We start from the raw sequence: 27,441 nt of genomic DNA on the forward strand, positions 1-27,441 counted from the left end.
TCTACTTCCCTACATTCTCCTGAGTTCATCACCATCATCATGGCCGGTAAGCCCCCCTCATTCCGCACCGACCGTCGCGGCACTCTTGAATGTTTTGTTTGCCCCTCCTTGAGGCTCAGAAATCAACCCCTCCATGACAACAAAAGCCACAATTGGACGCTACGTAAAAGACAATATGCTAACGCCTCTTTCGACTATTTCTAGACTTCCAGACCATCGCTCGTACGTTGCCCTCATCTCTACTGACTTCGCGATCATCGACGTCGACCCTGCTACCCTGCGAAGCAACAACTAGAGAATATGGAATCTGATACCTTCTAAACAGAACAGTTTGTTACCTTCTACTATCAGACGTTTGATGGTAACCGCGCTGGCCTTGCGCCTCTCTACGTACGCTGCCCAACACCATCCACTTCCACATCAAACAGCAACGCTGACTCGTTTGGGCATCCAACAGCGCGACCAATCCATGCTCACCTTCGAGACATCCGCCATCCAAGGTGTGGCTGGTATCATTGAGAAGCTCGCTGTGAGTAGCGCCGACACGCATCCTACCTCTATCTCAGCCCTGCTGCTGTCTTTCATTCCCTTACAAACTACTAACTTACTCTGAAAAAATAGTCTCTGCCTTTCCAGAAGGTGCAACATCAGGTCTCGACCCTGGATGCTCAGCCCTCCGGTGAGCATGGTGGCATTTTGGTCCTGGTTACGGGTGCTCTCCTGGTACGTTCTATAAACTAAAACGGTGAATGTGGCTGACTGTGTGTGCCGTACAGGTCGATGAGGAAAAGAACCCCATGAACTACACACAGACTTTCCAGCTTATGCCTGATGGTGCTGGAAGCTACTTCGTCCTCAACGATGTCTTCCGTTTGATCTACAACGCTTAAATTATACATGTACGAGAAATTGGAGGGGGACCGTTATCCTAATAGGAGAAGAATTTATGAATATTATGATTTAGAGGATGGAACAATTAGGTCGGCTTTCTCACTAGTTGTCTGCTGATGCTGAGGCATAGCTCCTGTTTCCGCCCACTTCTATGAGATTCCACTTGGTTTACTCATGAATGAATTTACTGAGCTGCACTTCTCAGAATTCTTCTATTGGCCTTGGATATTTCGATAGGCTGATGATGCCTGCATTATTTTACAGTAAATCCGGTCAGACATGCTATTTGCTTACATGAACTCTCGCAACTCGCCAAGCCGCTGGGCCAACAAGGTCGCGCAGAATTCGGTTGCAATATGTGATACATTGGTCGGTCATGGATGGAATCGAACACCTTTATACCGGTAAAGCCGTATCAACGGCTGTCTCGGAGAAGTGGCGTTTCTTCATATGGGCCGTCCTCATCTTGGGCATCGCTGTTTTCACCAGGTTGGCTTGGTGCGGTGTCCTTGTTATAGCCGTGGCTATGGCCTTTATTGGGGCCAAGATACTCGAAGAACATACATAGGACAAGAAGTGTACCCTGTAAGCACGCCGTGACGATTAAAATACCCCACGTGCTCCAGCCCTTGCTGCCCAGCCGTGCAGCCAGACTGCCTGCCCAAACAAGCGCACCGGGCGTTTGAATGCACATCATTGGAATGCTCAGGCTGCCTACACAGCGGAGCCTGAGGGTGGTGTATATCTGAGGGAAGTATTGTATGGAGGCGAGGATAGCAGCAGTAATTCCGCAGAAATTCGACCAAGATTGAAGCGCCGAGGGCTTTTTGAAGCCAACCGCAAGGGTAACAATCAACATGACCACCGCATGGACTATGCATATAAAAGCCACAACCAGTGCGGTCCGGTAAGTAGGTCCTTCTTTCCGCGATACTGAAAGAGGGGGTAGCGGATTTTTGGGAAAGAACACAACAAAGAGAGTGAGTCTGCAGGACAAGTTAACCTCGCAAACTTGGCAAGCAGAGGTCGAAACTTACATCGCGAAAAAACTAAGGAGCTGTGTTGCAACTTGCAGAATCCCTAATAATCCTGCAAAGCACGATAAACCACTGACATCCTTGCAGCATGAGACGTCTTGCAGCGTCTGCCGCTGCGACACCATGTTTGCCAAAGCGAATGTGCCCGACGTTGTTCCCAACAACACAAAATAAGGCGAAATCCCAAAGGAGCTCCTTAGCGCGGCGATTCGGACTAACTGCGGCAGATAGGAAACGAGGATTCCGAGCACGATTAAGCTGATTTGGATTAGAGACTACGTTCAAGTAGTGGAAGGGAAACATACATGGACAGAACAAAGTTCAGCAGGCCTGGCGAAACCAGGTGCCCGCATTGAGAATCAGAAGAACCCATCATGGTATACCGGACCGTAGCTAGTAATAAATTCGTAGCGGAATATGAACTCTTAAACCAAGCGTTGGGCACCTGTTGGTACTGAGTTGGCAGAGGCAGTTACCGAACCACCAGATGTTCGACCGTTTATCAACACATGCCTCCTGTGGGAGAAGATTTTTTTCACCCGTAGTTTTGCTTTTTCTTTTTCTAGCAGAGTTCCTCAAACGTCACCGGTGACTGACCACGGACCATAATTAAGAACAAGGGATGGAATAGTTCGTCCGTCGATGGGGAAGGAGTGGGAGGTTAAGGTTATTCTCCGCATTTCCCACCGTATAAGGGATAGCTTCATCAGGTGGGCCGACCTTGTCTCGTTGGGATCGCCAAGCAAGGGTTCTGGCAGCATCTACCGCCTACCATTTAGAGATCCTGATAGCGTCATCGATCAGTATAGCTTTAGAGATGAAAGTAGCAAGCGAGATCAGAGTGAATGCGGTAAGATTGCGAATATCGCCAAAATGATCTGCGCCAGGCCAGCGGGCTAGAACAATGACACCACTAGCTGAGTGAGTTCTGCACGATGTGTGGTCGAGCCAGTAATGCCACCCTTACTCTGCCTATGACGCCAAACGCGTCAATACGTCACTCCATGGTCACCTACAAAAACCTGCCCAGGTGAGGTGGTCTTAAAGATCTTTATATCATCTCGCTTAGCCTCAACTAAGACTTCATTAATCCAGTATCAACATCTGCTCACATTAGTCAACCCTGTCGAAACAGTACGAGATATCAAGACTGAACCCGAACGATGAAGCTACAACTAGCCTCCTGGCTGGTGTGTGCTCTTGCAACCGCTGAAGCGGTTGGAGCTTCCAACTGGTTCAGCAAAGCTGGTGGGCATCTCGAGACTTTCCAGTGCTCAGGTTTAACCACTAACACTCGTTTTAGTCTACAACAAATGGCACGAGACTGAGTTGGAACGCTGGCTTGCTGATCATGGTACTGACACATCCTCCTCATTCCATTGCGGGAAGCTTACTGTTGTCTCAGACATTCCATACCCTTCACCCGCTGACCGAAAAGAGCTCGAGAGCGCTGTGAAGACAAACTGGGATCTCAAGGTCCAGAAACCTCTTGGTCAGCTCTCAGATCAGTCCGGCGACCGCTGGGAACACACCAAGGAATGGATCTTTGACACGTAAGTTTATTATTACAAGTACATGCAATCTTGCTAACTCAGTCAGATGGACCGACTCTCAGCTAAAGGCATTCCTTGACCGACATGGTATCCCTTCACCGCAGCCACGCCGTCGGGACACCCTGCTCAAGGCGGCTCGCGAGAACTACGAGGCCATCGCAAAGAAGCTTGGTGAAGCCGCTCATTACCCTGGAAATTGGCTGTACGACCAGTGGAGTGATTCCGATCTGAAGCTCTGGCTCGATGAGCGCGGATGGCCTGCTCCTCAACCCACCACTCGGGACCGTCTGATTGCGGCTGTTCGTCGCAACACCCGGCTAGCTAGTCTGCAGGCAAAGAACATTGCTGCCTCTGTAGTCCAGTCAGCCAATGCCGCACAGGAGACCTTGAGTGAAGCCTTGTTTAGTGCCTGGTCCGATTCTGATCTTAAGAGGTTCCTCGACGAGCACGGTATTCATGTTCCACAGGGCTCCAAGCGTAATGAGCTCATTGCCTTGGCACGGAAGCACCGCGCTGCTCTTGTTGACCAAGCCTCTTCCGCTTCCTCTTCCGTTTCCTCAACGGCTTCCGAATACATCGGCGCTGCTACATCCCGAGCTGGCAACGAGTATGCTCGGGCTACTGATAACGCAAGCTTGAAGTCTCAGGAAGCTTTTGATACCGCCATCAACGCCTGGTCCGATTCCCGCCTGAAAGCCTTCCTTGATGCCAGAGGCGTCCCCGTTCCCCAGAAGAGCAAGCGCGATGAGCTCCTCGCTCAAGTCAGACTCAACAAGCACAAGGCTGCCACTGGCTGGTCTGCTTGGACTTTTGACACCTGGGACACTGAACACTTGAAGTAAGTCGCCTCTATTCAAAAATTTGAATAAGACACTAACACAACCTAGGAAGTACCTCTCTTCTGTAAACTCGAAAGTCGCTCATCGCGCCGGTGTTACCCGCGATGAACTCGTCAAGGAAGCCCAAGACTCCTACGAAAAGGCCACCAAAGCCGGAGGCTCTCAGCTCGCTTCCGCAACTTCTTACCTCAAACAAGCCACCGCCAGCGCAAGGGACGTTACCTTTGACACCTGGAGTGACTCAGATCTTAAGCAGTACCTCGATTCCTACGGCGTCCCAGTCTACCAGGGCACTGAGCTGAACGAGCTCCGTGCTGCGGCTCGGCGCAACGCCCACTGGTTCAGATACGGCACTTCCACACCCCAGGGAGCACTTTACGCCAAATTCACCGGCGCTGCACAATGGTTGTTAGACCAGTTGAAGATTGGTGCAGCGAGCGGCAGAGCTCAGGGCCGGGAGGCTGCTGAGAATTTGCAGGACAAAGCGGAAAAGAAGGCGGAGGAGGTTCGATCTGAACTCTGAAGGTGATGAAGTGAAAGCTGGTTGCGCATGATTGAACGAACGTCCTTTTTTTTATGTACAGAGGGTCTCTTACGGCATATAATTATTTTCGTGAAGTTCATTCCATAACCAATTGATGGTTCAATTAAAGATTTTGCAGTTTCAAAACTTGTCCTATCAAGATATATCCTGACCGTGAAGTTAAAGTAACCTTGGAAAGTTTTTCTCGTGAGCTGGGAAAGTTAACGTGGAATATAATTTTCCAGGCATATAAATCGTTGCTCGTAAACTTTGCTTTTTTATAAAGGCAATAAACACTTGGGAATATAGCAATCCGATAGCCCAAGATAGCCCGTTACCTTGCCAGCTATTATATAGATCACCGACCTGCTAGCCTCCACACTGTTTGCGGAACTGTTCGCACCTAAACCTCATCTTTAGACTTGACGAAACCATCAACAATTCAAGTCCACATACAGCTACCGCAAAAAATATGTTCTTCAATTTACGACTTGGGCGCCTCAGGATCCCCCTCGGCGACCAACTTTCCAACAACAAGGTACTTCTCCAGGAACCTCTCCTCCCAACTTTGCAGATTTTCCAGCTGGTCCGCATTCAAATCCTTAAGATCATCCAATGGACCCGACAAATCTTCCGTTAACATCTCTTTATCAAAGCTCTGAAAGGCCAGACCACGCGATGCGTCCCGGCCAGCAAAATTCTCGTAGGGTCCACCCTACCCGCGACCACATCAGTCCTGTACCTCAAATAAACGCTCATTTGCTGGCGGTGAAGTCCAAGTAACATACCGGTCCGTAAAAGTTCCTTCCCGGTGTAACATCGAACACGCGTCCCCGTACCGCGAGGTAGACGGGCTTGTCGTTCTCGCCGTTGAAGGGTAGTAGTGTCTTGGGGGTGAATGTACGGAAGACAACGGGGGCAGGGGCCTTAGGAAGCACGGCAGGTGGCTTAGGGCGGAATTGCGTGTAGACGAGGAAGGCGAAGACAGAGAAGAGGATGAGGTTGATCGGGGTGGCGATTGAAGCCCTATATAATAGAAATGCATATGTTAGGTTTGGCTTGTGATGCTGACGGGATGTTGCTGAGGAGGTACTGACACCTCTGCTTGCGGAGCTGTTTCCTCTAATGGGCCGGTTAGTATACGTTCGCCTATTTCGTGAGGAAGTGTGGGGGTCGTACCTGCGGACATGATGGGTTAAGTAGTGAAGAACTGTGATGAACTAGATAACAGAGAGCAGATACTGGATGTGAGAAGATCAGAGGAAGATACGAGTAAGATGGTGTTTGCTTCTCATCGGGACTATCGTATGTCAGTCGCCGGCCGTGGCCCCGTCGGTAATCTATGACGGCAATGATATCACGTGATGTATACTAAAGCATCTTCTCCAATCAGGCAACCGATATATAGAGCAACTCTTAATACCCCAGGTCACAACATCCACAAACTTAGCTCTAATTGATCAAGTCTTAGCTGACCTTACTTATCAAGATGCAGCTCCCCTGCTATTTTCACCAGGCCTACAAGCAACAGATATGCCATTCCCGGCGCAAAACGCCACAGCAGATTCACCCAACACGTGCCACTTCTCAAGGCTAGACTGAGACACGTCTGATGCATTATTCCCGTCAAACCAGTCCTTCAGACAAGAGGTCTGCTCCTGGCTGAGTTGCCTCACAGGGATCCGGTCTTCATACTTGCTTGAGTCCGGATCAGGATAGTCAGTCGACGTCCCACTCCCCGCCGTCCACTGCCCGGAATACAGCGGGCACTTATCTGACGGGATCTCGAAGTCGAGCCCACTCCCATCGGCAACGACGGTGAAAACCACGCTGCTGCTAACCCGTGCAATCATTGTACTTCCGTCAAGCCACGTGGTGCTTTCCGTCTCCTTTCCGTCTCCGAGCATGTCGATGTCAGGTATCTCCCTGCTACGCGGTATATGCCGGGGCGTATGTAGTGTTCTTTTCCTGGTATATATCCTGCCAGGGGTGGCGAGGATATCGTCGGCGAGATATCTAAAGTCGTTGAGGGCCAGGATGTCGACTAATTGCGGGCCAGTATAGTAGTCGAGGAACTTCTCGTCTTTGCTTCCTCCAACCATGTGATTGCAGTCGATATCCCAGCCGAATTTGCCTGCGGCGTCGGCGTTCTGAAGCGCGAAAACGATCGGAAATCCGGTCATGTTATTGTAGGTCTCATTTCGAGGTAAAGAGGTCGACTGCGATGGTTGTTGGGTAGGAGAGACATAGTGCTGAAGTGAAAAGTACGGGGAACAGCTGGAGGATGGCTAGACGCCTGGATATATTGGCGTGCTTGGGGGAGGCATGATATTGTCGGGATTGCTGCACCAGGCAGCGTCCCGCATGCGGCTTAGAAGCACTCAACTTAGAGCACGAGCCTCATCTTTTGTCTAGCGCAGTCACTTATCTAGGATTGAACTCTCCATCTGATGTCAGTCCGTATTCGATCTCTTAGCTTCAGCTTGTCCTGGTCCCGTGCCATGGATGCCGTAGCGGCATACTAAACGGAATACAAGACTCTGAACGAGACTCTGAGCGAGGTTCTGAACGAGGCTCCGATAAACTAAACTACTCTACGCATTGGTGAGATGCAATGCAGTTGAGCACTGAGAAAGTATCACCACCTTGGAATATATATTCCAGGTGGAAGAAGCCCGAGTTGAAAAGAGCAGAATAAAACCATCCCAGACGACAAGAAAATATCCTCCAAGTACCCTTTTGACATAATGGCATATACATATTCTAATGTCTGTGATCACTACGGCTATACCTAATGTTGCGTATGGTGCCATACAGTCTAGGTAGTTCTTGATACATAATACTAGTGTTTGCATAGAACCCGTTCTAGTAATACAGGGAGTCAAGCAGTGTAGACATTAGGAGCACTGTGTCGAGCACCACCACGATCGTATCAGTCATATATCGCGAGTAATTTAACAGTCGGCTATGAGATATTTCTAGTCATGGAGTGTTTGAAAAAGATCAGTCGTTATTTGTAGACACACAGTTCGAGATGAATTGGTTTGTAGCGGTGTTTGTATGGATGTGGACACCTCATTATACGGCGAGAGCGGCAAGAACGGCGAGAAGGGGCTGGCATTCCAGTTCGCAATGTTAGGCGATAATCAGTTCGCCAGTGAGTTGCCAACTCCCTGGGCCTAGAGCATGTATTGGCTGCAACTTAATGATCCTATCTTGACAAATGCAACTGCTGCGCTTAGACCACAAGCCCCTGATTACCATATATTCAGAGTAACAACGACGATCAGATGCGCGAACGGAGACGATTAATAGTAGACCACCTATTTATAACAGGCAAGTTTCAGATGGATGGGGCCACAATTTCCAACGACGGCCTGCTAACCCAGAACTGCTAGCCCGAAACAAGGCCGGGGTCTTCCATCTCGTGCTTGTGAACAGTGGGCATATCCCGAGTCGATCCTCGTTTGATCTCCCAGATGTGTTGGCCTGGGTCTTCATTTCTTTTCACTTCCCACGCAAACAAATTTCTTTCCCATTCTCTCCTTCATCACCAAGCCTGTGGCTGCGCCCATTTTTAATATATCTGCCATTCTCTTTCAATCTCTGATTTTTACTCCCCTCCTTAGTGTTTCATTCCTTGAGCCTTCGGCCTTTCCCCTCTTTACTATAGTTCTTTGTTTTGAACCGTTGCCCGAGAGCCCGCCTCGAGCGCGCCTCGAGCCAGCTTCCAATCTCTTGTAAACGACGTGCGGGCATGTCGTTCGCTTGAGCTGCATACCTCGCAGATCCCTTTTCAGGTGCCCATTAAACAGGATTTTCTACTTTCATTTTTCTCTCCTATATTCGCTGATTGTCTTGACGAAACCAGAGTGAGTCCATTCTATGTGCGACCGCGGCACAGAGCATAGTCAGCAGTCAATTAATCTCTCAATCTCAGGACAGGCCAATATGTGGGCAAAAGCGTCCCTTAGAACTCGCAAGCCTTCCGGCGCCGGCGACATCCCTGCGCCGACTGATACTCGAGCACAGCTATCAACCGTCAATCACAACCGAGATATCTCTGCAAAAGCATTGCCGACGTTGCCATTATCACCGTACGGTGCCCCTATTAACCGTCCTTGCATGCCGCTAAAAGCCATTCCAGTGGCCCTTTCAGTTCGCAGTTTACCACGTACCAGCCAAAGCCCAGCCAACGGGTGGCGTCTTCGATCTATTCGAGAGATACTGTTGTCTACGACCATCATCGTCAACGCTCGATCAGTGACACATACCAATCTCCGCCGCAGCTTGACGATAGCTACGCCGGCGGAAGGAGGAGTGTCGAAATCTCTCCGCCTGACTCTCCCATCGGTGCTCCCCGCAGTCAAGACAGCGCTCGAGTCTCCCCTATAGAAAATGTTTCGATACAAGCAACTGGCGCTGACGGACCAGCGGCGAAATTTTCAAGCCATATACCTGTACCTCGAAAGCGCGCTGACTCGAAGCTCGACCAACCACCTAACCCGTCCAGGGCAAAAGCAACACAATGGGACAATTTTTCTGGAGAACCGACGAGTAGTCTGCGAAGAATCGGGCAGGTCAACCCCGGCAGTATATCTTTTGAAACGCACGTATCTGCTACCCGCCAGCGATCCAACAGTTCAAAGCTTATCGATTGGGGCAAGGAGCATTTTCATTCGAGGAAGAAAGTATCCGAGTCCCGTAATCGATTCTACGCCAATGAAGCGACTCCATTTGCCGATCGAGAGCCATGGAGAGGACAAAGCGGTCGCTCTCCCATTGTCTATCCGATCCAGGAGAAACCAAGGAACCGATCGTCATCCCGCTTACACCTGTCCAGGAGTAGCGACCGGCTAAGAGAAAATACTCCATCTCCTATAGTGGGAAGCACTGGGACATTTACCACAATTATCACCGCTGGCAAACAGAACCATAGGCAGCAACCTTGGACAAGGCCTTATGGACATGACGTACCCGAGAGCAGGAACGCTAGCGCCGTCAGTGTCAGCAGCACTACCCCGCCACGCGTGGATCTTGTGTCAAGTCCCGACCTGAGCGCTAGCCTGACCGACTTGACCCTCGCTGATGATGAGTATAACGAACCTACAAGTCGCTTCAGCGTGACTACCTGTAATACCACCGAAGCTGAAAGCGCGACTCCAAGTCCGCGAAACAGCATATCTCCCAGTCCACCCGCCAGCGTTAATGACACAGCATCTCAGCTGTCTACCGATACCACTCGCTCAATCATGTCTCGATCGCGACCAGTGCCTAGTGCTATTGCGCCGGGCAAGCGCCCAGCCAGGAAGCCCACTCCGTCCGAAATCTCGAACAAGGCGCTCCCTCCGAACCCAGCTGAGATGACTCCACAGGGTCGTATTGACATGCTGGAAGCGAAGCGGAATGAACTCATGCGTCGCAAGGCGAATATCAACACAATGATCAACGAGTTGACGCAAGTTATCCAACCCAGTTCTATCGCGTACGATATGGCCGCTCGTGAAGAGGTCAAGAAGACGGTTGCCAGTCTCAACAGCGAGCTGGCCGACATTCAAAAGGAAGAGCATGAGGTTGGCCTGAAGTTACTGCGCGCCTGGAAGAAGCGCGATGACAACGACTTCTATGGCTCAAGCAGCAGCCTCTGGGTCAAACGGGTGACCAGCTGAACGGTTGTCTGATTCCATTTCTGCTATTTGTTCTTTCCTGCACTGTACTTTTCATCTACGGATGTGGTTTCTTTAGCCTTTAGCCGTGGCGTCTATTGGCCATTGGCGTCTTATATTTGGCGATAATGTTGGTAATAACTCATTTCTCCCTGGTAGTGTGCGAATGATACCCTTGTCCATATCTCTCGGCCAAGTCTTAGACCCTGAGAAGCGAAATCCAGAAGAAGGCTTCATATTATCCTTAAACAATCCATACTACAGCAGGAGAGAACATGCCACTTGTGATGGATGAGACGTAGACCAGGAATTTTCAAAAAACGCTCATATGCGACGCGAAGCGTCGGTATGTGCCACCGGGTATAGACAACCTCCCCTTTGCTCTCGTGGATCGTGGCTCGTTGAAATCGTAAAAGAGAACCGGACCGCAACATCATTTCTTGCCGGATTTCTTGATACCCTGGTTACCGGTGTTCAGCGGCCCCTTGCCCTTGGCCTTTTCCATCAGCTCCTTCTTCGCCTTAGCTTCTGTAGACCCAGAACTCCATTAGTCATGGTTGATCTCGGTGATGCTCAAAAATAGTACTCGTACCGGCTCTCTGCCTCTCCTTGAAGGCAAGGTCGTCCTCGTCAAGTTCCTTCTTCTCCTTCTTGGCCGCCTTGAGGGGCTTAACCTTGCCGCCTAGATAGAAGAATTAGTGGGCTAAGACCATCCACAAGTCGTGCAACAGTAGCATGTGAGGCTCACCTTCTCTGCTTGCACCACCCATGATGATATGCGTAAGAGGTTAAGGGCTTTTTTCTTTTGTAAAAAGTTTTGTATTATTTTTTTGCGATGATAAGGAGAGGGGAAATCATGGAAAAAGTGAACAAGATGAGCCCCTGCGGGGCTAGACTAATTCCCAAACAGGTTTAGACTATAACCGGGCTTCCCCGTGACTGAGCTGGACGCGACGGTCAACGTCGAAGGCTCCTCATCAATTCCATGTTCAAGGCTATCGTCAAATATCAACCTGCATCACCTTCCCATCTCGATAGCTCCATGTTCTACCTTGTCCGATAGTGAGAAGATAGGCAGTGCTTACCCAGTTGGTTGGACTTTCTCAATTACTCCAAACGCCCGCTTCTAGAAGCATTCTTGCTAACCGGAGTCATTCTGTTATCTGCGAAGCTGCCCAGCGAATCCTGAAGAAACAGATCGCGTCTTTTGATCACGATCTCATCATGTCCTCGCGCAGGTCATCGACCGCCTCAGAGGGCGAAATTATCGAATCAGGTTCGGAGACGAAGGCAACTACGTCGCAATCTCTTCTTAATGGCAACAGCGTTGACCGTCCCACCAGAGTTAGTTCATCCGCCTCGGTGACCAGGTCGCCTCGTCGTCAGAGATCTAGGACAAGGACCAGGTCGCGGTCGCCCTCGCGCTCTCCGTACCGAGACTATAGAGGGTATAAGCGTCGACGGGCCGGCGATTACGACCATGATGACTATTGGTATGGTTATGATGACGATAGACACTCTGGACGGACGTTCCCACCGCCGCGACGAGGGAGCCATCGACATGATGGGTACCCACAAAGACAGACTAGGTCTTATTACGACTACGACCGCGAAGACAACCACCTTGCGGACCTTCGGTACAGCGATGACTATGATCGACGAAGGGAGAAGCGCCCACGCACCCGCAGTCGATCGCCCTACCGCGAAGTCCGGAAGCGCAAGCAGTACTCCGGCGACGAGTGGGAGTCGCAACAATCGCGGAGAGAGGGCAGTGTAGCATCGCAGAGCAAAAGAAGGTCTTCTACTGAACAGTCAGTGAGCGAACGGGGGAACCCCCCAGCTGTCGCTCGAGATTCTAGGCAAGATGCTGAAACTCAAAAAAACCAGGTTCAGGCAGCTTCTACGCTCGCTACCTCTGATGGTGATCGGTACGTTTCCCCTAGGCTGTATATTGAATTGTACTGATTGCTTTAGCATGAACGGCCAAGATGTCGCTGAACAGCCTGAAGAGCCTCTTGATGAGGCTGCTCAGCTCGAGGCGCGGCGCAAACGGCGTGAAGCTATCAAAGCTAAATATAGAGACCAGGCGACGCCCCTGCGCATTCAAGCACTGCATCTTGGTGGTGATAGGGGTACTACTCCCACGAGCGAAGCAGCAACTCCTAATAACGAAACAGCAGGTAAGCCGTCATTCCCTCCACTCTTGAATGGTAGCGGTATGATAACATGTACAGAGTCAGCGGCTACCCCGGACGGCAGTTCATATCCCGACTTTAGCATTGGCAAAGACTTGGATTTAGTCAAAGACGGTGCCGTGGATGGCGCTGACAAAGATGAACCTTCAGCTGCAGACTATGACCCTACTATTGACATGAAGGCCGAAAGAGAAAGGCACGGGGGGCAGAGTAACGATGTCTCGGCCGCGAGCTATGATGAAACGAAGACGACCAAGCAGGACGTGCTTTTGCCTGACGCACTGTCGCAGCCGGAGCCAGAGGCAAAGGATTCATTTGATATATTTGCTGAAGATGACGATGACATGTTTGCTGAAGATACAGAGGAAACGTCGAAGCCGGCGCACGCATCTGCCATTGCTGTGCCCCAAGCGAGGGAGCTCGACGTTAGCATGATGGATAATTGGGATGATCCTGAAGGATATTATAACCTCCGAATTGGTGAGTTGATCGATGGGCGTTACCATGTGCAACAGAATCTGGGTAAGGGAATGTTCTCGTCAGTTGTTCGAGCGAAAGATTCAAGGACGGGCAACGTCGTGGCAATCAAGATCATCCGACAGAATGACACAATGAAGAAGGCTGGGTTGAAGGAGATTGGTATCTTGGAAAAGCTCCGAGAAGCCGATCCAGAGGACAAGAAACATATGATCAAGTTCGAACGGAGCTTCGAGCACAAGGGTCATTTGTGCATGGTCTTCGAAAACCTCAGCATGAACCTGCGGGAGGTGTTGAAGAAGTTTGGCCGAGATGTAGGGTTAAACCTGCGCGCAATTCGAGCGTACGCCCAGCAAATCTTTCTGGGATTGAGCTTGATGCGTAAGTGCAATATCCTTCATGCCGATCTGAAGCCCGACAACCTGCTGGTCAACGAGCAGCGCAACATACTGAAAGTGTGCGACTTGGGTTCTGCGTCGCTGGCCTCGGACAACGAGATTACTCCATATCTAGTCAGTCGCTTTTACCGGGCACCGGAAATCATTTTGGGCATTCCCTACGACTACGCCATTGACATGTGGTCGATCGGCTGCACCCTGTTTGAGCTCTACACGGGCAAAATTCTATTCACGGGACGAAACAACAACCAGATGCTCAAATCGATTATGGAGTGCCGTGGCAAATACCCGCCGAAGCTTCTGCGGCGCGGGTCTCTGGCGCACCTCCACTTTGACGAAATGGCCAACTTCCACAGCACTGAAGAGGACAAGATCACCGGCCGCCTTACCACCCGCGTCATGGACTTTAAGAAGCCGACGCGCGATCTCAAAACCCGGTTGATGGGCAAGGGCACGCGGGGGATGACAGATAGCGAGGCAAAGGAGCTAGCCTTGTTTGTCGATCTGCTCGATCGTTGCCTCAGTCTGAATCCGGAGAAGCGATGCACGCCAGCCGAGGCGTTGAAACACCCGTTTATTTTACGCCCAAAGGCGTGAGTGTGCGTCCATGTGCATATATTGAGGCGACTTATGTCAGATCGGACACCCTTTGGGCAGTTGGGATGTCATGGTTGTATATAGGACCGGTAGATGATATCATTCTATGCATTTTGCCTTACACAATTGCCCGGTAGTACGGAGTAGTAAGCAATAAGCAGTAAGCAAGCGGCACTCCAGCATGTCTATAGCGAGCGTAAATATTGGTCGTATCATATACCAACAATCAGGCGTTAAGTCTGCCTAGTGGTGGCAAGGGCAAAGGCATCAGTCAGAGCAGACGGCAGACTGGGACGGACATGGGCCATCTAAACATCCACGGAGGCGAATAGCAGGCAGGCATAGCTGGTGAATGGGTGGGTGATCGTCTTTCTCGCATCATGATCCGATGACACCAGCCCATTCTAATTCTTTGTGCTTGTACCGACTCTGGAAGTAGGCATGCGACTAGAAAAATTCCAAATCAAACACGCAAAACACGCAGTCCTCCAGATCGAGTCTTTCAAAGAACTTCGAGAACAGATGCCACTAGACCTATCACGTGTTACTCCAGATTACTCGTGACCTCGTCACTAGCAGACTGTAAGAAACGGTAGGCGCGAACGGCAGGTGCGAACGGGCATCAACACTTCACAAGACGTGGTCTGAAAGGAGAGCTGCCGAGTGGCTGGCCCCATGACGGTTACCCCGGGTTCGACCATGGCCGATGAAAGAGCAGCAGAGAATATCTGCGGGTACTGTACATGGTCTGAAAGAAGCAGCTGGTTGCGGCCTTCCGCAACCAGTCTCCCTAATCCCTCCGCCATCCTCCTATAGCAGTGGTGAACGACCACTGGACAGTGGCTGGTGGCGGCAGTGGCGAGTTGAACGAATCAATTTGATCCCAGTTTCTTAGTTCTTACTAGACAAAGAGATCCCTGATCTTAAAACTAACAGAGGACTCCATATCGTACAGAAACAACCGATGGCTGGGGCTTTGGGGGCAGAAGGGCTGGGATAGGCGTCCATCCTAATAGTAAGGAACAATAATAGCAGGCAGGGGGAGAAGCCAGCGAATCAGAAAACCGCCGAGAGTTTGCTATGATCTCACCAGCGTTACCACCAAACCCGCAAGCGTGCTGGGGTGGGCCTCAGGCTCAGGCGCAGGCTCAGTCGCAGGCTCAGTCATAGTCCAAACTCAGCACTGTCAGGCAGAGCATAGCACAGAGCACAGACCTGGCCAGGCTTCCTTCCCCCACAGGGGCCACCACAGAGCCACGGTGCGGTTCCACCAGTGCGCCCAGCCTTGCTCGAGATGCCAACGTGGCATCAGTGGCGGGTGATTGGCTGGACTGGCTGCCTCACTCCCACAGAGTTGACGCTAAGCATGTACGGTACCATACGACACGCCCAGTGCCTCACGCCTGTGCCTGTAAGCGCTTGTTGGGACCCGTGGCTGTCGGTCGCGGTTCTATCACGAGTCTACGAGGAGTCTACGGAGAGTCTACAACGAATTTACTCTCTAGTCTCCGTAGTCTGGGGCCTGGGATAGGCTACTCGATGCGCTCTGTGCCCTGGGATGGACCGCGTTCTAGAGACCGTTCTATTTTGAATCGTCGATGGATTCGTTGAGACCGCAGACGGTCCACGGTTCCAGTGGCCCGCCGCACTGTCGACACCTTAAATCTCCAGTCTCAACAGATTAAGGAGGCCCCCACCGCCCATGTTCCAGGTCAGTCGCAGGCCACCACATGGATCGTCAAAATTGTGGCAACTTTTGCTCTAAGAACAGGTATTCGCCCCTGGTCTGGCAAGGTCTGGCAAGTCTGGCAAGGTCTTGTCAGGTCTGGCCTGACCAGACCTGACCTGGTCCGGTTCGGTTTGGAGATCGTCTCGAGATCTTCTACGGGCGAGTGGAGAGTACGTAGTCATTGACGGATATGGAAGTGGTGGTGGAGGCGGACGAGGAGGAGACGAAGGAGGCAAGGCTGCGCTATATACTCCGTACTCCGAATCTCGATTGGAGTCTTGGCATTGCAGATGCAGCGTTGCAATGCGTACCAGAGCATACAGAACCTAGCAGAGTAGAGCGGAGCGGACGTAGACTGGACGAGAGACGCGAGTGGGCGGCAGGGCGTCCAGGCCTCGTACTCGAACACATCTCAAGCATATCTAAGCACATCTGGAGCACGTCTCGAGCCTTATCGGACACAACGAACATACATCGAACACATAGCGAGAGTCTACAGTGCAGGAGTGGATTGGTGAGCGACCGTGGGGCGATGCCTGGACGTTGGTCTGGAGTCTCCAGTACGGTGGCAGTATTCGTAGTACAGTCGCGGCTGCATCGAGAAACTCTCTTCAGCAAAAGACGGTGTAAAGTCATGATTCATCAGCGCTCAAAGAGAGTCCACCAGTGTGGGTGGGGCCGCACACCGCCAGCTTTGGCCGGGGCGGCCAATCATGCGGCGGTGACCGAGTCCACTTGCCCTGTGACCAGTGACAAGAGCTGTTAACAGAGGTTGCTAAGAGTCCAAGACCTGCTGCTCCGTATGCTTTGCCTCCTGCCGTTGTTTTTATTACAGCTCCTCCCCTTTTCTTACCTGACTCTCATACCCTTCATCTCGCCCACGCCCTCCTACCTCTTACATCTTACCTCTTCCCTCTTATCCTCTTATCCTTCCCTCCCCCTCCTCTTCTCCTTCCTTATCCCATACATTCTGCTCTTTACCCTTCTGTACCTACCTCTACCTAGTTTTACCTACCTTTGCCTACCTTCATACGTTTTATAATTTCTGGATTGCCGGACACTTCAGCACCACTTCAGCATACAACACTTCAGCCAGGACAAACAAACACTGTCAACTACTACTACTGCTGCCACTGCCACTGCCACTGCCACTGCTACTGCTACTGCTACTGCTACTGCAACCACTGCTGCCAAGTCACTGCGCCTGGCTGTGCAACAAACATCTTGGACCTCATCTTGGACCTGGATCTTGACCATCCTTGACCATCCTAACCGTTCTTGACCATTTGACCATCTTGACTTTTCTGGATCCATAGTTTGACTTGACCGACTTTCCTTCCATGGCTTCTTAAACCTTCCATTCGGTCCCGATTTGGTGTTTGCTCGATCGCCCTTTCCAAGGATCCTCTAGGATAATACTCGTACTCCGTACCTCCACTGGATCAGGCCTAGCTCGTTTGGCTCGTTCACCGCCCAGGACATTCAGGACATCATCTGCATCTCTGCACACTCCGCTGCCATGCTGACCCAGCCTGTTCCCTTCATGTATCCTCACCCTCACCCTCTTCCTCACCTGCACCCGCACCCTCACATGCTCCCGACCCCTCCCCCTTCGCCGCCGACCGGCCGTTTCTATGCCCCAGAGGACCGTCTTGGATTGCTCCTAGCCAACCGGCTGGAACTCACCAGCATCCTTGGAGTCGGCGCCTATGGCGTCGTCTACACTGCCGTGGATATCCACACGGATGTGCTCTATGCCGTCAAGGCCCTCAACAAGGCCGGGCTGGATCCCCGCCAGCTCAAGTTCCAGCAGCGTGAGATCAAGCTCCACCATATGGCCAGCCAACACCCGAATGTCGTCTCTCTAGTGCGCATCATGGACTCGGACGACTGCACTTATGTCGTCATAGAATTTTGCCCTGAAGGCGACCTATTCTCTAGCATCACTGACAAAAGCCACTTTGTCGGGAATGATCCCCTGGTCAAGCGTGTCTTTCTCCAGATCTTGGATGCCGTCCATTACTGCCACTCGCTGGGAATCTACCATAGGGACCTCAAGCCAGAGAACATCCTGGTCACCGACCAGGGAATGACGGTCAAATTGGCCGATTTTGGCCTTGCCACGACGGATATGTTCACCTCGGATTTTGGCTGCGGGTCGACATTCTACATGTCGCCAGGTACGTCTTTGTTTTTCTGTCTTGCAGTCTCGGCCAATGCTGACCCTAGCAGAGTGCCAGCAAACAAACCCTCGCCCAATGTCGTACTACCAGTCGGCTCCGAACGACGTTTGGAGCTTGGGTGTCATTCTTGTCAACTTGACGTGCGGCCGTAACCCGTGGAAGCGCGCCTCCATTGAGGACTCCACCTTCCGCGCTTACCTGAAAGACCCTTTCTTCCTCAAGTCTATTCTGCCGCTGTCGGATGAGATGGTCTGTATCCTCAGTCGTATCTTTGAGCCCAACCCTTCAAAGAGGATTACCATCCCGGAGCTGCGCCAAATCATTCTGGAGTGCCCTAGGTTCACGCTTAACCCAATGACCCCTTGGGGCTCCACCACTGGACCACTGGTCAACTACATGCATCCCCCACAGGTTACGCCTATTGAGAACTTGAACACGCAAGCCTCGGCCTGTTCTTCCGACTCGTCTCAATACTCGGACGCCTTCTCAGCTGTCTCGGACGCCTCTTCCTACACTGAAGGCTATTCAGACATGGATAGCGTATCCTCGGTGGGCCAAGACGACTTCAAGGATGACTTCCCGGCGGACACCGTATGCAGTGATCTGCAGCAGCCGCTTACCGCACCCGTAACGGGGTCTGCGGCGGGGCCTCTTGTGGTCTGTCAGCAACCTTTCGCCTACCTTATCCCTGTTTGTTGATATGCATCGCGACATGATTTACGCCTACACCTTAGCACGCGTTTGGAGACTTTTTCTTTTTCCGATTCCCCTTGTACTATTTCCGGACCGCCGGTTTTTCTTTTCTCTGGACATACGATTAATAGTTTCACCGGATTGCTTTGAACCCACTGGATCACCCACGGATTTGCCTTTGGCCATGCCATGGGATTTGCCCACGGATTGCCCTGGATTGCCTAAGGATGATGCTTTAGCCAATCCTGGATCAATCCACGGACCCAAGCCTGGACTTCTTATAATATGCTGCACATATTATCTGTTAGGAGGATTTCTGGCATTGCAGTTTTATATCACTTGGGCTTAATTGTTACGGAGCTTGGAGTTTGGTTTTGTGAGAAAAATACCCCGGAGATAAGCTTGTCTATTGGATTTGTTGTCGGATTCTTTTTAACATGTTGGGAGTTGGACGGCTGTGGACACGTCATATTTGGAACGGATATACCCGGGGATTTGATGCGAAGGCCGGCTTCTCATTGTTAATAGATAGTCTGGCTTTGTTCTGCTGGTGGATAGCTGCTGCGTACAGCGCGATATAAATACGATACTCTAACGACTTCCCCTCGACTCTTGTCTCATTAACATGAAGTTTCCAACCCTGGCATTTCTGGGGACGTTTAAGTGGAGGATTTAACATCCTGTCGTTACCATTCCCTGCTGGCCACTTTTTACAAAAGAGTCCGCTCTCTGCTTATATATGATATGCATGTATCACAATCATGTATATAGACAACTCACTACAATGGAAACATAGAACCATCCACGTTGACTCATTGGTCCAAGGCACTTATAACGTTTTGATCATGGCCTACAAGCAGCCTTTTCAACATCGTTGATATATATTGGACTTTAAACTATCCATAATCCATTGCATTATCCAACTCAACCTGATTCATCTCACTACAAGCCCAGGCCCAGTAACTAATCTAACCTACATATTCCGGCCCCCAGTAACCCGAATTGTCTCTCCGTTAACATAACTAAACAACGGACTGGCCACAGCAAGCACGCTCCTCGCCGCCTCCTCGGGGCTCGCCGGCCTGCCTAACGGAATATCCGGATACGCCGGCTTCCCATCCTTCGCGCCTTCTTTCGCCCCAAGCTGCTGCCCGGGTATACCAAGGGCAACCTTCGTTCCGTCGGGCGTGGTAATGAACGCCCCCTTCTCCTTCGCAGCGGTCAGACGCGTCTGCACGAACCCGAACGCGATGGTATTCGAGCGGACGCCGAATTGCGGACCCCATTCCTTTGCGATTGTGCGTGTCAGGCCCACAACGCCCGCTTTGGCAAGGGCGTAGTTTGCTTGCCCGCTGTGCATGATTAGTATCACTCACACTAACTTAAGAGGACGGATTGGTGGTGGTGGAGGTGGTACTTACGCATTCCCGTGAATCCCGCTCGTACTCGAGATGTTGATAATCACACGTGGCTCCCCGTCCTTGACGCGGAAGTACTTAGCTGCCGCGCGAATGAGTTTGAACGGCGCCGTGTTGTGCACCGCAATCATGGTGTCCCATTGTTTATCTGTGATCTACACCATTCCATTAAAACACGCTTCAGTATCAGTCCAACTCTTTGTGGAGCATGCTACGAGTACGAGAGGTGTGCATACCTTATGGATAACTCCATCCCACGTAAAACCCGCATTATTGACGATAATGTGGATCTTGCCGTTCCCGAATTGGGCGGCCTTTTCAACAAGAGTCGTGATGTACTTGTCGTCGAGGATGTCGCCAACGACGGCAATGGCGCGGCTAGGTGAGGCGGAGTTGATGGCGTTGGCGACAGCGTTGGCTTTTTCTACATAATCATTAGCTTGGCTACTTCCTTGTTTGTTTAAGATGAATGAATAGGAGGTGTGGGTACCGCCGTCGATATCAGCAATCACGACCTTTGCGCCCTCGTTTGCGAATAGGCGCGCTGCTTCTGCACCAATGCCTTGGCCTGCGCCGGTGATGATGGCGACTTGGTCTGCTAGGAGGCCGCGCGGGTAGTTGAGGTGGGCGTTTAGTTGGGAGAGACGGGAAGCCATTTTACAGTTGTTGTTCTCGTTCTTGAGAGGAAGGAGGTACTAGGGGGGAGAGAGAAGAGCATAAGTTTGGGAAGAGTAAATGGATATATCGTTCCGGTTGTTGTAGTTATACCTCGTTGAGGGGTTTGCCGAGGCCCGTACCAAGCAGCCGAGAGCCGTCCGGTTGAGTGGTGCCGACTACCTAAGACAAGGAAGGGAGACTACGAGGTAGAGTCATTCTATGGGAAGTGGTGTCATTAGATTACTATTAGCGACCATTGATGGCTAGTAGGTAGGTAAATTGCAAAGACATTCAGCCTCGGACATCGCATGAAGAAACGTATCGGTCATCGCCTCCGATCCCCCAATAATCTGCTGCAGCCAGTTCCCCCCAGGTCCACCCTCGAACCCAGCCGCGCCCTTGAGTAGCCCCAGAGTCTCCTTACAGAGTAAGAGACGGCCGCGGATGAGGAAGCGGCGGACCCGGCGCGCCTCATCTTGCCCCATCTCGTACTCGCCGTAGCCAACCTCGCGAGGCCCCTCCCTAGACTGCGGGAGAAGTTCGTACGAGGTCCAGTAGTCGAGTAACTGGAGAGTAAACTCGAGGGTGGACATGCAGAGGATGATGCTTGTGTCATTGGCGCTATGATTGTCCTTGTGCCCGCTCGGGCACTGCAGGAACCCGCGGCACACCGAGAGTGCGGCCTGCACACCCTGGAGCATCTGATCGAAACGCACTTGTGCCGGGTTGACTACCATCTGGCGGAGACTGTCATGGTAAAAGACTAGGGTCTCAGCACATTCACATGTGGGTCGCAGAGCACTTGGGACGTGCACCGCAAGAGGGAAGCTGGTCAGGCCTTTCGTAATGAACTCTTTCTGTAGGAATGTCGGCGACATTGAGGCCGCGCATGAGCTGTCTGCGAGAGACTCTCCGTAGGGCGAAGGGTACTCGCAATCGGCCAAAAACAGGGCCGCATCCTGCATCTCGCCCATTGGGCTTTCCAGCTGCTGTTCGGTTGGTAGACTCTACATACGTTAGAAATGTAAGCCATGTGAAGCATACACACGAGCGAACCTACCTCAGTGTCGCTGCGTGCGAACCCTGGACTCGGTATGGCCTCAATATTCCTCTTGGGTAGTCGATCGCTGGAGGTAAAAGCACTCTTATTCTCCTGCAACTGTCCCAGTTTCCGGAGCGTCGACCGATTCTTGCTTCCCTTGGGCTTGCCAGATCGGTTGGCAACTCGGTAACGGCACGGTAGTCCATGGCGAAGGCAGCGGATGCACGTATCTTTGCCAGACAAATTGCACTTGACCTTGGACTGCCTGCAGTTCTCGCAAGCAGTCCGGAGCTTCGGTGTTTCTCCATTACCGGGAGAGCTGGAGGAGGTGCCAGATTCAGTGAGCATCGAGAAGGGTAAATGGTCTTGACTGTTATGCAAGGGGAGCGGTCGGCAGTCAGCCAGGAAAGAAAAAAGTACAACTCTAGGCTGTCAGCCATGTACTCCCTAGCGCTCTGATTATATATACATGACTGTATATATCGTCGAGCTCAGTTATAGTAGACTGACGACTTGAGCACGGACAGAAGTCAGCCCTTGTGAAACCCCAAATTTCATCTGATCCACCTCGCATGGCTCCAACCAACAGCGATCTATGGCTAATCTGCACGTCTCAGCAGTCCAACTGACACCAGCCTCCAGAAACATAAGCATTCCACACCAATCACCGTGCATGCTGCCTGTTCCTGATAGGAGGTGAGGACAGCCGCCCAAGCACGGCAATGCCGATGAATAAGCTTAGGTGCAACGTAATGTACAGCAATGTACAAGCTGTCGGGGGAATCTTTCCCAGAATGTCGGCCATAAATTCCAGGGAAATTTTCCTCCATCTCAATGGGTATCCAATAAGAAAACATCCCTCAACCGAGCGAAGCATCAGGAAGCATACTCGGGACAGGCCAGCGCACCAAGTGAGTTGTAACCAGATGCAGAAGGTCCTCCCTGCTTGGCTTGCGACACCGCACAAGCAGTGAAATCACAGGCTTCGAACAGCGCACCTTTCTTGCATCCTCTCTCTTTTACAGCCTTCCTTGGCTGTGTACTAGGGTTCTGCCGCTGGGTGATCTCCATTCTAGGGCAAACTCAAGTTTACTCGCAGTCACACAGTCAACCTCTTTGGTTGGACAAATCTCGTAAGGTGAGCGTCAGCGAAGCTATTGTCACCGTCACCATGTATACCGCGCTGAGATTGGATTATGGCCAACTTCTGGTCCCAAGGTAACGTGTTATCCACTCACAAATCTTTTAACTTCCTTGCTCGTGTGATCAACACGTTCTCCTCGAACGAATCACAACAAATCCTCAAACTTGACAGCTCCCAGCAGTCCCGTTATGTCTATAATCAAAAGCTCTCAGAAGTCCCGTCAGATGAGCCACCGCGGCGCAAACTACAAGCACATGAAAGATCTGATGCGAACTTCCCCAAAGATCGAACCCCCCTGGTCGCAGCCGTTCGGGGACTCGGGCTGCATATATCCCCGCACCCAGGATGTACAAAAATCCCTGGAGCAGAAGCCAGCCGAGGCCAATCTGTCGCATCATCTGGTCACGTCCATACAGTTGCAGCCCGTGGACGACGGGAAACACTGCTGACAGGCCCATGCCGACAAACATGGCTGCACGGAATGGACGCCAGCGGGGGGTCCGGAACTTGGGGAAGATCGATACCACAATGCAGCCAAGGCCAATCGTGCATATCATGGACCAATACAGCCTCTGCAATTCAGGAACGCAGTAGAAGCCGTAGTAGACGCTAGGAACAAAACTACCCACAATAAGTCCTACAATGCCAATGTAGTCAAACGTGTTTCCAATGCGCGCCACCGTCGGGGAATGGTTCGAGATAGTATGGTAAAACGCCGACATCCCTAGGCAAAACGCTGCTCCCACGAAGAAGCAGCCAAAAGCGCGTATATCGCCATCCGTGGCGGTTTCATAGCGTGGGGCAAGGGCCCGATAAAGTTGAATGGCGGCAGGGATTGCCAGGACAGATGGCAATAGATGCGTGTATATATTAACAGTCTCGTTGTGAATATATGTCAGGGACTGGAACGAGCCGCGAAACGAATACGACGCCGGTCGATACCCTGTATGGATATGCTGATTATCTCGCTGCCAATGGGGCAACTCATCCCAGTGAACGAGTGACCTGATAGCTCGAGGGGGATCTTCAAGGACTGCAGTCGCGACAGAGGCTGTCTGACAGCCTCCTTGGTCCTTCTTATGGCTTTCGGTAGGACGACGCTGACGAGGTGGCATTTCGAATAAGCAATGAATTTGAAGCGCTAGAACGCGACCAGTAAGAATAAAAATTCTAGATGCTGTATATATTATAGATGGCTCAATATCTCATTATAATCTCTTCAATAATTGTGTAGTGGTAGAAGGAGAAGTTGGAATAGTTGAGGCTGTTGAGCTCAACATCTGTTGGGATAAACAAGACAAACTAGACAAACACGGAAGTCGACCCGAGTCCGCTCTCCAACTCCGCCTTCCCCGCGGCTTCGTTGTCGTGGATGATTCAGATCACACAGACTTGTGCCATGTATTGCACAAATATCAGCTGCAAGACGCCTTCGTTCCTTCAAAGCCCATCGTCTATCCTCATCACCCGGTTGACGGAGGCCCGGAACTCCGTTCTGCATACAATAGCTGACGCCATTTTACGGAGTATACCGAATGCCAACCTAAATTGGCAGCAGCCATGAGTGGTCGAGCTCCTTCAGCAAAATGGCCGCATAGCCGCCTGAAACCGGTGGCGGACTCCCTTGAGTCCGTAGGATTCGTGTCAAAGGGAGATCGCAAGTATGAGACCGATTGTGTAGCTAGTCTGAGTTGACCGTGACTGAATTAACCGGATTGACCCGCAGATTGCTAGACCACAAAGCTCAGAAGAACTACTACGACAAGATCATGGCTAGATATATTGAGTTTTGTGCTCGCCATTCCAAGAACCTAGATGAGGCCTGGCTGTCTCTTCCTCGAAGCGCCTCGAACGATGCGACGAAAAACCCGCCAGCTTCCGTTCCACAGTCAACGAAATCGGCAGTGTCACCCGGTCCCTCACCTGCCACAGAGTTATCCACCCTCCTTCTCTCCCTTCGCAAGCTTCGCGAAGCCGTATTGGCCACTGCATCGACCACGCCAATCTCCTTCTCCCAGCGGGTCCATGTGTTCTCCATCAAGGTCTCCATTCAAGCTCGACATCCGCCGTCCTACTTTCCCTCCCTGCGCCACCTTCTTGACGACCTGCACACTCCTTCTAACCCGTTGCCTGATTCGGAACTGAAGGATCACACTTCGTATCTTATCCTTGATTATGCATGTCGGCAGGAGGATTTGGTGGCCGCTTTCGAATTGCGGGCCCGTGCGCGCAGGCAATATAATTTCCACTCGCGCGAGGTTGATCAGATCCTGCAAGCCATCGCACATGACAACTGGATTGTATTTTGGAGGGTCCGAAAAGAGGTCGATTCCGCCATGCGCGCAATCATGAACTGGGCAGAAGATCGGGTTCGGCGACACGCTCTTAAAGCAGTCGGGAAAGCTTATCTCGGCGTTGACATTGCGTGGATTGTCGAAGGCTGCACCGGTGATTCGACTTGGACATGGGAGAAGCTGGCAGAGAGAGAGAAACTAGGCTGGGAGAAAGAAGGCGACAGGGTCATCATCCGGAAACCGAGATCAAAGCCGAAACCCGAGGGCAATCTTACACCCATTCAGGAGAAGAGCACGGGTTAATTACGATGTATTTGTTTAATTGCATAGCGTCTGAAGCATTGCTGGTGGCGTTCGGTAAAGGATGGGTCGTAACACTCTAATATATTCATACATACTACCCTGCACCTTCGTTTAAGTAGCTATCTTATTCACAGTTTGAAATCAGCGTTCGGCCGATCCAAATTTGTGTGGCCTGTGACTGGTTGTCTGGCGACTTTTTCGACAAGCCCATGTTTCAACTGCATAGCCTTGTCAGAGCACAGCTCATAGACCGTCGCTAGATTGAAAATCAGACTGGGAAAGGAGTGCTGTGCCTGGACCAGGGTCTCCAGAGCCTCACGTGCCTGAGAAAAGTCAGTACTTGGGAATCTTCATATCTGGGAGGCTATCAACGTACCTCGCTTAGCTGACCGGTATACAACAGACACACAGCCAGATTCTGAGAGATGATCGCCTCATCGGCTTCCCTGCCGTTGTTCCCTAGGATATCGCGCCATTCGATAACTGCATCATTATAGCGGCCCTCAGACATACTGAGAAGGGGCTTAAATATCGCGTCGCCAGTATCGCCAAAGCCCTCGCAGAGCTGCCGCGCAGCATCGACATCGCCGATCGCCAGGAGCAGAAGGGTCGCTCTTAACCTGGTAATTTCGTTGGCTGATTCTGTCTTCCTCAAGCTCTCCAGTGACCTCTTGGCTGCGCAGAGATCTCCCATTTCAATCAACGCATTTACAGTCCGTATTCCAAGATCAGACAGCCTCTGTTTCCAGATCTCACGTTCCGCTGGATCGATATCTGGGCGCAAGATCTCCCTCCGGGCTTCAAGCCCAATCTCGTACAAGCCCCCGATTCCCCTGCGCGGATCTCCGAACCCGATACTCTGCAGCCTGATAGCTAGGACGCGAAGCGGCCATGGCGCGATATGTCGGGCATAGCTCGGCTGGTGATCACGAACATCGGTCGCTGCCAGTTGGGGCTCTACATAGTAGAAGGTCGAACTTAAATCTTCTAGCGCTTTCGATTCTTGAGCTGCGGTGTTCGTATTGCCGGAGAGCTCTAGACATGCTAGCCGTGTGTAAAACAATGCAAATATCACCTTGATATCTGTTGGGGATATCAGTGACGACGTCAGGATCGTGCCGGCCAGATAGGCCGCTAAAAGGAAATGGCCTTCCGCTAGGAGCCTTTCAAGAGTGCTGAGTGATGGAGCCAGGGTTTCATCAGATGTAGGTGATATGAAGTCCGACCGCAAAGCATGAGGTATGTCAACTTGCGAGAGGGAATGATAATTGTCGTATCGAAGAAGAAACGAAAGATCTTTCCCCATGTCAGATGGCAGTTCCGGGGCTAATGGATCCAATGAGCTGAATGAGTCCCCAGTATACATTCCATAGTCCGTTGCATTCTGATGCAAAGGGGTAGAGATCTTGCTCAAGCTCTCAACGTTCAGAGGGCTATAGGTCGTTAGCAGCCATTGCTGGTTGTACATTGTGGATTACGCCTCTTACTCGTCTGGCTGATCTAAGGGTCCTTTAGTTGAGCTACGCGGTCTTGACGCTGAACAGCTGGTTAACTCCATGAGTTAGGCAGCAATAAAGCTGTTCGGCCCTTACATCGTGAGACATTGCGGCCGTGCTTGTTGCCGTCCATAGCATTCGGTGCGAGATTTTGTGTAGTTCAGCGTGTCTTATATTTTGCTATGCAGTACCGAGAAAAGAATAGCCAGAGACAAGTATCAAGAGAATTAAATACGATCCTCGATGCAATGCCGAGAAATGGGGTTATATTTAGTCCTCAACGGCGATCTGGAGGCGCGATTCTGC

General features: G+C 51.4%; 16 protein-coding genes across 16 annotated transcripts; 8 read left to right on the forward strand and 8 right to left on the reverse strand.

Moving 5' to 3' along the window:
• Nucleotides 1-39: 39 nt before the first annotated feature.
• BDW70DRAFT_147943 (nuclear transport factor 2 family protein) lies at nt 40-890 on the forward strand (the record flags this gene model as incomplete). The annotated part of the gene is made up of 6 exons (XM_073738795.1): nt 40-46; nt 205-222; nt 326-390; nt 458-529; nt 622-723; nt 777-890. The coding sequence occupies 6 exons, from the start codon at nt 40-42 to the stop codon at nt 888-890; spliced, it is 378 nt and encodes a 125-aa protein (XP_073599152.1).
• Nucleotides 891-1,102: 212 nt separating this feature from the next.
• Nucleotides 1,103-2,437, reverse strand: BDW70DRAFT_108875 (PQ-loop repeat-containing protein). The gene is made up of 3 exons (XM_073734479.1): nt 2,234-2,437; nt 1,929-2,186; nt 1,103-1,877 (listed from the first exon to the last, which is right to left on the reverse strand). The coding sequence occupies exons 1-3, from the start codon at nt 2,302-2,304 to the stop codon at nt 1,307-1,309; spliced, it is 900 nt and encodes a 299-aa protein (XP_073599153.1). The 5' UTR covers nt 2,305-2,437; the 3' UTR covers nt 1,103-1,306.
• Nucleotides 2,438-2,960: 523 nt separating this feature from the next.
• Nucleotides 2,961-5,028, forward strand: ish1 (double-strand break repair enhancer MSC1). The gene is made up of 5 exons (XM_073734478.1): nt 2,961-3,176; nt 3,232-3,282; nt 3,334-3,481; nt 3,528-4,319; nt 4,369-5,028. Exons 1-5 carry the CDS (start codon nt 3,092-3,094, stop codon nt 4,841-4,843), a joined length of 1,551 nt encoding a protein of 516 aa, XP_073599154.1. The 5' UTR covers nt 2,961-3,091; the 3' UTR covers nt 4,844-5,028.
• Nucleotides 5,029-5,327: 299 nt separating this feature from the next.
• On the reverse strand, nt 5,328-6,032 carry BDW70DRAFT_156998 (cytochrome b5-like heme/steroid binding domain-containing protein; the record flags this gene model as incomplete). Its single annotated transcript, XM_073740278.1, has 4 exons — nt 5,328-5,558; nt 5,632-5,869; nt 5,941-5,965; nt 6,023-6,032. The coding sequence occupies 4 exons, from the start codon at nt 6,030-6,032 to the stop codon at nt 5,328-5,330; spliced, it is 504 nt and encodes a 167-aa protein (XP_073599155.1).
• Nucleotides 6,033-6,216: 184 nt separating this feature from the next.
• Nucleotides 6,217-7,567, reverse strand: BDW70DRAFT_129844 (uncharacterized protein). The gene has a single exon (XM_073735699.1). The coding sequence runs from the start codon at nt 7,024-7,026 to the stop codon at nt 6,328-6,330; it is 699 nt and encodes a 232-aa protein (XP_073599156.1). The 5' UTR covers nt 7,027-7,567; the 3' UTR covers nt 6,217-6,327.
• A 1,023-nt stretch (nt 7,568-8,590) lies between these two features.
• Nucleotides 8,591-10,675, forward strand: BDW70DRAFT_109003 (uncharacterized protein). The gene is made up of 3 exons (XM_073734481.1): nt 8,591-8,715; nt 8,784-8,940; nt 8,991-10,675. The coding sequence occupies exons 2-3, from the start codon at nt 8,795-8,797 to the stop codon at nt 10,510-10,512; spliced, it is 1,668 nt and encodes a 555-aa protein (XP_073599157.1). The 5' UTR covers nt 8,591-8,715; nt 8,784-8,794; the 3' UTR covers nt 10,513-10,675.
• Nucleotides 10,676-10,942: 267 nt separating this feature from the next.
• Nucleotides 10,943-11,279, reverse strand: BDW70DRAFT_157001 (translation machinery-associated protein 7; the record flags this gene model as incomplete). The annotated part of the gene is made up of 3 exons (XM_073740279.1): nt 10,943-11,037; nt 11,102-11,191; nt 11,258-11,279. 3 exons carry the CDS (start codon nt 11,277-11,279, stop codon nt 10,943-10,945), a joined length of 207 nt encoding a protein of 68 aa, XP_073599158.1.
• Nucleotides 11,280-11,733: 454 nt separating this feature from the next.
• BDW70DRAFT_157002 (putative serine/threonine protein kinase (Prp4)) lies at nt 11,734-14,176 on the forward strand (the record flags this gene model as incomplete). The annotated part of the gene is made up of 3 exons (XM_073740280.1): nt 11,734-12,437; nt 12,484-12,689; nt 12,744-14,176. The coding sequence occupies 3 exons, from the start codon at nt 11,734-11,736 to the stop codon at nt 14,174-14,176; spliced, it is 2,343 nt and encodes a 780-aa protein (XP_073599159.1).
• Nucleotides 14,177-15,278: 1,102 nt separating this feature from the next.
• BDW70DRAFT_129858 (uncharacterized protein) lies at nt 15,279-15,760 on the forward strand. Its single transcript, XM_073735700.1, has one exon. The coding sequence runs from the start codon at nt 15,471-15,473 to the stop codon at nt 15,705-15,707; it is 237 nt and encodes a 78-aa protein (XP_073599160.1). The 5' UTR covers nt 15,279-15,470; the 3' UTR covers nt 15,708-15,760.
• Nucleotides 15,761-16,432: 672 nt separating this feature from the next.
• BDW70DRAFT_129859 (uncharacterized protein) lies at nt 16,433-16,776 on the forward strand. The gene has a single exon (XM_073735701.1). It carries the CDS (start codon nt 16,438-16,440, stop codon nt 16,669-16,671), a length of 234 nt encoding a protein of 77 aa, XP_073599161.1. The 5' UTR covers nt 16,433-16,437; the 3' UTR covers nt 16,672-16,776.
• Nucleotides 16,777-17,322: 546 nt separating this feature from the next.
• On the forward strand, nt 17,323-18,927 carry BDW70DRAFT_109091 (serine/threonine-protein kinase). The gene is made up of 2 exons (XM_073734484.1): nt 17,323-18,085; nt 18,138-18,927. The coding sequence occupies exons 1-2, from the start codon at nt 17,425-17,427 to the stop codon at nt 18,785-18,787; spliced, it is 1,311 nt and encodes a 436-aa protein (XP_073599162.1). The 5' UTR covers nt 17,323-17,424; the 3' UTR covers nt 18,788-18,927.
• A 733-nt stretch (nt 18,928-19,660) lies between these two features.
• BDW70DRAFT_109138 (SDR family NAD(P)-dependent oxidoreductase) lies at nt 19,661-20,987 on the reverse strand. The gene is made up of 4 exons (XM_073734486.1): nt 20,690-20,987; nt 20,436-20,623; nt 20,203-20,354; nt 19,661-20,133 (listed from the first exon to the last, which is right to left on the reverse strand). The coding sequence occupies exons 1-4, from the start codon at nt 20,853-20,855 to the stop codon at nt 19,755-19,757; spliced, it is 885 nt and encodes a 294-aa protein (XP_073599163.1). The 5' UTR covers nt 20,856-20,987; the 3' UTR covers nt 19,661-19,754.
• Nucleotides 20,792-22,371, reverse strand: BDW70DRAFT_109155 (uncharacterized protein). The gene is made up of 2 exons (XM_073734487.1): nt 21,917-22,371; nt 20,792-21,863 (listed from the first exon to the last, which is right to left on the reverse strand). Exons 1-2 carry the CDS (start codon nt 22,244-22,246, stop codon nt 21,120-21,122), a joined length of 1,074 nt encoding a protein of 357 aa, XP_073599164.1. The 5' UTR covers nt 22,247-22,371; the 3' UTR covers nt 20,792-21,119.
• A 606-nt stretch (nt 22,372-22,977) lies between these two features.
• On the reverse strand, nt 22,978-24,249 carry BDW70DRAFT_109115 (hemolysin III family protein). Its single transcript, XM_073734485.1, has one exon. The coding sequence runs from the start codon at nt 24,155-24,157 to the stop codon at nt 23,201-23,203; it is 957 nt and encodes a 318-aa protein (XP_073599165.1). The 5' UTR covers nt 24,158-24,249; the 3' UTR covers nt 22,978-23,200.
• Nucleotides 24,250-24,438: 189 nt separating this feature from the next.
• BDW70DRAFT_109180 (uncharacterized protein) lies at nt 24,439-25,962 on the forward strand. Its single transcript, XM_073734489.1, has 2 exons — nt 24,439-24,703; nt 24,769-25,962. The coding sequence occupies exons 1-2, from the start codon at nt 24,603-24,605 to the stop codon at nt 25,637-25,639; spliced, it is 972 nt and encodes a 323-aa protein (XP_073599166.1). The 5' UTR covers nt 24,439-24,602; the 3' UTR covers nt 25,640-25,962.
• Nucleotides 25,704-27,385, reverse strand: BDW70DRAFT_109177 (uncharacterized protein). The gene is made up of 3 exons (XM_073734488.1): nt 27,232-27,385; nt 26,016-27,183; nt 25,704-25,962 (listed from the first exon to the last, which is right to left on the reverse strand). The coding sequence occupies exons 2-3, from the start codon at nt 27,105-27,107 to the stop codon at nt 25,768-25,770; spliced, it is 1,287 nt and encodes a 428-aa protein (XP_073599167.1). The 5' UTR covers nt 27,108-27,183; nt 27,232-27,385; the 3' UTR covers nt 25,704-25,767.
• Between the last annotated feature and the right edge of the window lie 56 nt (nt 27,386-27,441).

The sequence above is a fragment of the Aspergillus foveolatus genome, assembly GCF_047715535.1.
Source record: "Aspergillus foveolatus strain CBS 279.81 unplaced genomic scaffold BDW70scaffold_7, whole genome shotgun sequence".
Taxonomy (NCBI): domain Eukaryota; kingdom Fungi; phylum Ascomycota; class Eurotiomycetes; order Eurotiales; family Aspergillaceae; genus Aspergillus; species Aspergillus foveolatus.